Raw genomic sequence first — 10,015 nt, 5'->3', positions numbered from 1 at the left:
ACGACATCACATTGCAAACTTCTAAAATTGTCAGTATTTCTTTACTATATTGTTCATGTATTATATACACAAACCTTCCCCTTAAATTACACTATTTATTAAAAAAAAGCGCATCAAAATCCGTTGCGTAGTTTTAAAGATATAGGGACAGAAAAAGCGACTTTGTTTTTTATACTATGTATTGACGGAACTCCTAAACGGCTTACAGTTAGGGTGCGATTTGGGGCAGAATTTCTTACTGTCTTTAATCAAATTTTGTGTATATGATGTGATGTCATATGATGTACGACATATAATAGCTCTTTTGCAAAGTTTTTTACTGAGGTCGATTACAGCTCTTTCGAGGGTGGTACCTTGTAGTTTATGCTACACGAAAGAAAGTTTCTTTTGAAACTGTCCCCGAAGTAGTTTCTGATTTATATAAACGGCATGCTTAATCTATCCATATTAAGAAAAAAAATGTTAGTCTGCATCAGCTTCATACTTGTATATAATAACTGCGATGGTCTATTACATAACTTATTTATAAGATTGCATTTAACAAAGTTTTAAGTTACTTTATATCTCAGATTGGGCCTATAAAAATATCTTTAAGTTTTATGGAAAATAAATAAAATTTTAACAAAAAGAAAAACCGACTTCAAACAAAACACTATTTTAAAACAAATAAAAATGCACTAAAAAGTAATAATAATAATTCCATATTTAACATATTTTTTAGAGTCCTCCTAGGTAAAATGAAATGAAAAATATTAGACTACTTAAAAGTCAATTTTTCTTTTTGTTAAAATTTTCTTTATTTTCCATAAAACTTAAAGATATTTTTATAGGCCCAATCTGAGATATAAAGTAACTTAAAACTTTGTTAAATGCAATCTTATAAATAAGTTATGTAATAGACCATCGCAGTTATTATATACAAGTATGAAGGATACTACTTACATACCATTAATAATCATAATCAATCATAACCACTATTTATGCTTTTCTCAGAAATAATATATCACACCGCAGACCTTTCGGTATATGCTTTTTTTCCTCAATAATCTTTCCTCTTTATAATATTAGTATGACATACAATAGACAGTACGGAAAAGCTAAGTGAATACGGAGGTCCCTTGAAAATATTATGAGCGTGATCATTATATTAACGTGGTTTGTGGAGGTAATTCTAAATGGCAATCGTCGATTATAAAAATCAGTTGAAGATAGCTTTAATTTGAATATTTTTCACGTTTACAATATTCAACGGTAAAGTTTTTATATTTTATTATTAAAAATGGTAGGGTTTTATTTTATACTATATTTTTTAGACTTTTTCACATTCATTTTTGCTATTTTCGAAATTGACGTTTGTTGGCTGTGTAAGACTGGTCATACAATCGAGGTGGCGTTTGCCAGCTGGGCCCTAGTGCGCAGACCATGACCGTGACACCAAGGGGGCTTTCATGTAAAAATAGTCCGTACATTCTTGGAGAGAAATGAAACGGATTAAGCTTGAAAAATAGTTTACCCCGAGACTGTGCCAATAACTTACCACAAACTTTTCAAGTTCCAAATGCTCAAAAATATATGAAGTCATAATTATTATAGGGCTACTTCGACCCTGTTTTCTAGTAAGTACATAATGGTATTAAATATTTCGATAAGCTTAGTAAAGTGCCTTATGTCGAATCTTAAAATAGTCACGATATTTTAATTCTTGTTTTTTTTTTTAATTGTTCGTTTCCTTGGTATAATATCATATTTCAATGATAATAATATTCTCGCGCTGACCGATATTGAAATAAGTTTTAAGTTGTTTTACATTATTATTATAACTATTTTGACTTGCAAATGTAAGTGGTCTTACATCAAACTTATTCAAGAGATATCTTATTGTATGCTCTGATAAGGATAGCAAAATTTACATAGTAATGTTTAAAACACAATGATATAATATAAAAGCTGCTATGATGTGGGTGCGTGCAGGGAATTTATAAGTATAGCTTGAACGCCATCTTTCAGTCTAACACTACTGCTCTCTCCGTCTATGTAAGCGCTGTTAAGTGTACGCTAAAGTCTAACGAAATCATATTATTTGTCAATAAAAAAATTATGTTTAGCGAGGAGTTAGGCATCAGCTCGTTATCATACATTATGATATTCGAAATATAAGACTAGTCGTTCACATTCGTAATCCTTTACTATCGATATTCCCATCAAATATGACTTTTTGGTTGTCATGTGTTCTATGGTCATACTGACGTTGCCGGCATGTACTATAAAAAAGCCTAATTAAACTTCTTGACGCTTCGCCTAATTAAAAAAAAAGCCTGATTGTGTCTTTTATTATTGTATTACTAATTGATCGTAGAGAACGCTTGGAAAAGTTAGGTGCAGGACAAATGGCTTTGCTTGATCGCTGAGTCAAGGTAATGTAACACTGGTAACTTACAAACTCGAATCTTTTTTTGCAGAATAACCCGAATACTATTATCGGTATGACATTGGATTCGCACTTGATAAGTTATTATCGCTCAAAAACTAACCACTAAACCAACGATAGTGAAACATTCATACCATAGTATAAATCTATTCCATCATGAAGGCGCTTCTAATAACAATCTAATTTGTATTTTCGTTTTTGCGGGCCCTCACCTTGCGATATTGTAACGACCATCACTCACGTGCATTAGCACGCTGATAATTTAAAGTGGAGGGGCGCCTCTTCGTGAGTGAATAGATCTATTATACTTAAGTTTATATTTTATAATATGTTTGGATATAAAAGTATATATGTAGGAACTTAGTAAGTAACCTTTTATTAATGAGTCATAACTTGAATAACCGCTTCTGAACTAAATTAATAAATATGAAAGGCGTGTAAAAATTATCCCAGTTATTTTGAGCTAATAATAGTTGACATTCATTTTGGTAGTTAAGAAAGAATGGTAAGGTCAGAATTCTATAAGAAACTATAGATTGTTATATAACATAGTGTTCTATTGTGTTTTATTTTAACAATAATACTTAATTGAAATGTTTCCTATATTGAATAAAGAATTGAATTTTAATGCTTTTTACGTATATATATTATGGAGTTATGTGTTGATCGTGATAGAAAATGTATATTTTGGCTCTTGTAAAGTTATACAAATGGATGCATCATAATTATTATATTCTCTATATTTTTATATAGAGAATAGTCATGCACGAAGTTTATAATACATAACATACAAAAATATCGCTGATCACATAGCAGAACTGGCTGTTTATTATCTTAAAATGTGGTCTGATCAGCGCCCAAGATTTTTAAAATTTCCTTATTAACATTATTGTCGTTTAAAACAAATCAAACCTGTTTTTTTCTCAATAAAATTACTTTGCTATCTGTTTAAATTTGAATATATATGTTTAACGGCCACTAGGAAGTTGTTCCAGTCCGTTTGCAGCTGCTCGGTCGTCAACTGCGCGGGCGCCGGTATGGGGCCAGGTGTTTTGAAAATACTCAATCACAAATGTCATTGGCGTAAAACTAAACTTTGACTGTTACTAAAATAAACGTCATCGTATGAAAAACATCATTACCAGTCATTTTAAATTTCGAAGATTTTTGTCAAGTTATATAACAAAATGCAATAGTTTTTATAGAAATATATGTAACTAACACGCAATTCTACGTGAATACAATCACTCTTGAGTCTATTCCAATGACAGAAGGTACAAAAAAATCTGAGACTAATATTTGTCTTTATTAGTAAAACAACATTGTTCTATTATAAATAAAATCAGCTACCTAAGTCCGTTTTAATTTTACTTCCAAAATTACCATGAAATTCCATAGATTATTCAAGAACTTTATATAATATCGTGTAAATTCAATGTCAATCTACACAAAAAATAATTTGTGTATATGTGATTTTAGATTAAGAAGTATAGTATATTGCTATTTTTGAGTTACTAAAACCATAACATCCATTATTTTTTTGGTCTTGAAAACAACTAAATATAACGAACGTTAAATCAATTATTATTATCTAGTATATCTCTGTAATCTAAAAATTTAAATATTTTATACGTAATTTAAATATTAGTACTAGATTTGGAAGGACAGTCATCACAAGCTGAATTGCATGCTGTAGCCAGCTACCTACTAGTTGGCGATATAATGATCTCCTGCAATGCGACCACTACAGTGAACTGTAGGCTTGCATGAGGAAAATTTAAAGCCTTCTGTATTTCTTCACTCTCATATTCCAATGAGATGACAAACCACGACTGGGGAGAGATCAGAACAAAACTTTTAATTTGCTTCTATTAGCAAAACAACTGCCCTGATTGTTACTGAGACTTTCTTGACAGTTAAATCAGGTAAAATTTATTTTCCCGATCTGGTATTCGAAACCAAGTATTCTTGGTATGGCTACGCCAGCTAATGACTGGTTTAACGAGGTAATTTAGTAAAAATCTTCCGTATATCCAACAGCCCGTGTGCCCGTCAAAGCTGCATTTTAATGATTATTAAATTGTTCTATAATTCAGAAAAAGATAAATATGTAGTATTTTTAAATATTTTAATAATTTGTTTACATCACTTTATTATATAAACTAGTATTTTATACGTTATTCATTATTTTATTACGCTAGTTTTGCAACTAGTGTGCCTACGCATACTTATAGTGCTGTATCAGATACTACGATAAGTTATCATTATTTTATCTATGGAGATCGATTGCCAATCACCGCAGTTCCAGTTTCATGTTCAAATGTATATTTATAAGTTTGGTCTTAGTTGCCCAATGCTAAGAGTTTTTAAACACAATTAGACAAGTAAATACTCGTTGTATTTCAGTAATAAACTGTAATGGTTTTTTATCGAACTATCTCTAAAATATTATTAATATATAATAAGAATATATTCATAAGGATATACTACTCCTGCTATTTAAATTTTATTTAATTTATATTTTTCATACATTTCCAGTATATTTTAATAATTACCAAAAATCCACATAATGAAACAGTACGTAACTGATTTGAACGTTTATATTCTATTGTAACACTATATTTTATATCAGTTTGTAATGGACATGGAAAAAAGCGTTTATTTAATGCAGTTTTCCAATTTTAAAAATAGGAATGAAAATCTTGTCTTGGCATTCGTAAGCGTTCTATTTGACATGAATGTCAAAGCAATTTATCAAGTTTTTGTCGAGTGTAGTCGAGCGACGCAACAGCGATGCGTATCACCATTTGCGTGTAACAACATACTAAGGTGGTATGGGCATGTTGGGATACAATCTTCGCATCTTGAAGCTCGGAATAAATCTATTTTTACTCCAGGCACCTCGAGCCTAGTCAGTGCACGGGGCAACGAGTCAACGACCATGCTATGCAACGCCACGGTTATTTTTTTAAAAGTCATTGCCCCTGTACATCAAGCAAGACGAACATTTATGTTCAGTTAATGTGACATAATGATCAAATTATGCTTTACGAATAACTTCTCTTTATAATTACAATAAGACCCGGAATCTCTTACACATCCTTGTTACTTGCAAGCCGTTGCTAATCCTAATATGAAAAGACCTACTTTGCAAAGAGAAAGTGAACCCAGAGGAATACATAGTCATAGCTATTGTATTATGATAGAGCTTGCGGTCGTTGATGTCTAACGTAGGGCTATGACGTATGCATATATTTACTAGAAATTATGAAAGTCTAGTTAATAAATAAAACACGATTCTATGTACATGATAAAGTATCAAATTCACAATGCCGATTATTCATAGATAAGATAAAATGTTGTGTACAGTCGAGTAGAGTAATATTAAATATTCCGAATTCTATATTCCGAGTACAATAATAAATTAATTTACCGGAATTGAAATATGTTACGAACTCAAGCGTATTTTTTAATGCATCATAATTATGCCGTGTTCTTATTTGTCTATCAAAGTATAAAAATGGAGATGCTGTTACTTTACATGCTGCTCGAGTTATGGGTTACCGGTTACGGTTACGAAGTGTACGATAAAGTGAACAAAGCGCGGACGTTATACGATTTTCGGTCATCCGTTTATGCTACACTTATAAGGCTTCATCGAAATAATGGTATACAATGCAGAGTGCTGTCCTGCTTACTCGCGTGAATGCGTCTCGCACGCGCTGCCGACGTCATCGCAGAAACCAGCCAGCCAATTGACCGGTATACAGTCAACCTTCAGTTTTTCTTTTATTTATAACTCGCTTTGCCTGAGTAAGTTATGCTTCGTTTACGCCATGGAAGTTACTTGTTCAAGTTATTCTAATAAAGTGGTTTGCAATTTAAATTGTTAATTTTCATAATACATATAATATAACCTCATATAAACATCTTTGTAAAGTTACATTTAAGTAAAAACACAAGTACTAAATATTGTAAGCAACAGAAGTAAAGAAGTATAAAACACCTGTATACATCGAAAATTAATGTACCTAAAGTAATGTAATCTAAAAATTATTTGAAAAAAACTATCTTTATAGGACATATTTAGAAAATGCATGATGCCAATTATCTGTCACAAATTTAGAAAGATAATATAATTACAATCGTTGTATGATAACATAATCGGAATCGGATGGATAAAAACTTGTAAAACTAAAGTTCCTTTTCCTTTTTATATTTTTTTATAAAAATAATTTGACTATTGAAATCACTTTATATGAAAATAAAATAATTATTAGGTGTTTATTAAATATCATTATTTTACATATATACATTACCCAATATTAAAATGTAATTAAATATAACGTGAAATTATCTATGTATTAATTTTTAAGAAGCAAGTTGAACGTCAAGTAAGTGCAAACGCAGCATAGTGCGGTTTAATGAACAGACCGTGATGGCGGCGGCGCGCGGAGCGAACACGGTGCGCAGTCGGCCTCGAGCTCTAGGCGGCGCGCGCGCAACACACCGATACATTAGTGAAAGGACGCATGACTCATATTAAGCCCAGACATGAACGAGTATGTCGAGTACGACTGGAGACTACACCAGATGCAAAATGAACGCCTTTGTGACGTGTCTAGAAAAAGACTTACAGACAGTGACAGGCAACGTGCACTCGATGGCCTCAAAGAAGCAGTCGATTCAAGTCTCAACTTAGCCCTTCGGGATAAAAGCCGTTGTCAAGACGACAACTTCTTGCGGCGGTTTTTGTACGCACGAAAGCATGATGTGCAGCAAAGTTTCGAGTTACTAGTGCGATATCATCAACATCGCAGGGAACATCCTGAACTATGGGCCACAGCAGACGGAGGCGTACTGCGCGCTCTCGCCGATGGACTGCCTGGCGTGCTGGCGCAACGTGACCGGCGCGGTCGCTGTGTGCTCCTCATGTTTGCTTCTAATTGGACTCCACATGCGTGCCCTCTACTTTCCGTGTTCAGAGCCTTACTTCTTACGTTGGAACGCACCCTCACCGAATCACAAAATCAAGCCAACGGATATGTTATTATTGTTGACTGGACAGAGTTTACGTTTAAGCAATCGTGTAGTTTACAAGCAAAAGTTTTAAAAATGATGATTGACTGTTTGCAAGACAGTATGCCAGTGCGATTTAAAAGCATACATTTCATCGGCCAACCGTGGTATGTGGAAACGGCACTCGCAGTAATTAAACCTTATCTTAAAGCAAAAACCCGGGAAAGAATAATGTTACATGGAAACAATCTATCCACATTACACGATTCACTGCCGTTGGATATTTTACCTGCAGAGTTAGGAGGAGAAGGACCCTCCTACAACTCTGAATACTGGCTTCAGGAATTTTGTCGTTGTGAAAATATAGATTCGAAACCAGTGCCCGTAATAGGAACAGCTGCGCCAGTAGATAACGATCTCCCCGCTGCCAAACTTGACAAAGCGTATAAACAAAAAGATAGTCCCAACTTTTCATTTAATGGAAGCGAAAAAAGTGCTAAGTCTGAGTTACTTCGTGATAAAGATTGACTAAGTCGTGTGATCCAACATGGATGCATTGGACAGCTATGCCGGGCCGCCATCGGGGCGTGTCGATTCATACTCACGAGTATGTGCTACGTGCATGCATTTTGTGATATCAAGTGAATTACTAATTTATTATTTTTACATTGCATTGTATGGACCAAACCAAATTCGGAAATGAAATATATTTAATAATAACATTACTTCATTTCATTGAATTGGGTCTTAAGTTTTATGAACATACCTTTCAGAATATTTTTCTTCGATCAATGGAAATTTAATGCTACTCACCATTGTGACATTTATATTAAAATGAATCATCCATATTTTAAAGAGAAGAACAACCCATCCACTGCTCTCGCCGAACGGACGAGCGAGAATAACCGTTACAACTTTTGATATTTTGTAATTAATTCAAGTCCAATCATTCCAGACACATGAAACTTTCACATATAATATTTATTTCATCTCTAATTGTAGTTTTAACTGATGTGTAACTGTACTATCTCTTGCGGAAGACTCATGACAATAATTTGACTAAGGCGGAAAGAAAAAATGTAGATAGGTAATTATGCTTTGATAATTTTGCGAGGCTTGTTGCGCATTTACTATTATTTAAGCTGTAAGTTTTAATGTGGATATAAACATTGTAAAATATCTGTATGTCTAGTGTTATATTATTGATAAGTTAAAATGTTTTGGTGCATGTTTAAAAAAACAGTATTACTTATGTATTTTTATCGACATTAATGTAAAATGGAATAACCTATTAAAGTGTTATACGTTAGCTCTCCTGCCGTGTGCAAATGCTCTCTTCGAACATGCTTAGAACGAGATAATTTTAGTCTGTATTGATCCGTCCACTAAATGAGATTACTAAATCGAGACCAATTTCCAATGTGACACTGATATATTATTTATATCGTCCTTGAATATACGTCCAACATGATATTTCGTATCTAATATTATATTTTGAATAAACATAATGGATATAAAAATCTTTTTGTTTTAATGTACTTATGAATTATACGCTTCATTCATTATTATATTTGAACAAATATATAAAAACCGATGATCATAATAATCGTTATTACGATATAAAAAAATTAAAAATGAAACCCATGTAGTATGCACAATTTTAATTTTACATCAATAATTATTAATTATACAATACCACTTACCTGTTATTTAAAACGTATTAACAAAACTAAAGATAAAGCGTGTTACGACATTGAGATATCTACGTTAAACATTTAGTTTGGACATAAATTAAAAATAGTCGAACACATTGATAATAATTTGTCTATAGCTTCAAAGACACTAGTAAAAATAGTAACTGGTTCGATATAAAGTGAATATAAAAACATATGATATTTGAAAAAAAATCGATAAATCACGATGACAGTGCGTTTAGTCACTCAAAATCCAAAGCTATATTTCCTCAGATATAAAATTGTATTGTGAGTTTTATCAACACACGATGGTTAAGAGTAATTGATGCTTATATCATATATATCCAGACAATTTTACCTGTACTTGTTAATTAATGTTAGTAAAACAAAATGGCGATTTATATTCGCCATAATGTCTCGATTTCGTTGGTTCAAAAATACATGACAAATACAATCGAATTACAAAAATTCTAATTAATAGTCATAAAAGGTGATAAACAAAATATCGATTTAATACGGAATTGTAATATTGAAGAACACATTTTGGTCAGAGAAGTACGAATGAATAAATGTGATAATCAATGGAATACACGAAACCCATCTAATCAAACTTAGCATGAGTGCTCTAAGCTATATAACTTTAAAATTCCAATTGCGTAATATCTTTTTACCTTCTACAACATTACAAACAATTTCAAGAAATGGTATACAATGTCTTTAAAAATAATATACTTCTTTTAATGACTAAGTAACTAATTTATAATCGAGATATATTAACGATATACCGAGAGTGTTTTGAGCCAATTTTTTATAGGAATGTTTTAATGGGTTTAATTATAAAAGAACCGTTATTTAAAACATTTTGCTTCCAAAA

At 32.1% G+C, this 10,015-nt stretch overlaps 1 protein-coding gene across 1 annotated transcript; it reads left to right on the top strand.

Moving 5' to 3' along the window:
* The first annotated feature begins 6,878 nt into the window (after nucleotides 1–6,878).
* LOC124536848 (clavesin-2-like) lies at nucleotides 6,879–8,967 on the top strand. The gene has a single exon (XM_047113486.1). It carries the CDS (start codon nucleotides 6,983–6,985, stop codon nucleotides 7,973–7,975), a length of 993 nt encoding a protein of 330 aa, XP_046969442.1. The 5' UTR covers nucleotides 6,879–6,982; the 3' UTR covers nucleotides 7,976–8,967.
* The last annotated feature ends 1,048 nt before the right edge of the window (nucleotides 8,968–10,015 follow it).

This window comes from Vanessa cardui, chromosome 17 (genome assembly GCF_905220365.1).
Source record: "Vanessa cardui chromosome 17, ilVanCard2.1, whole genome shotgun sequence".
Lineage (NCBI taxonomy): Eukaryota > Metazoa > Arthropoda > Insecta > Lepidoptera > Nymphalidae > Vanessa > Vanessa cardui.
The sequence above is the reverse complement of the archived record's forward strand: the minus strand, read 5'-3'. Positions and strand labels throughout refer to the sequence as shown.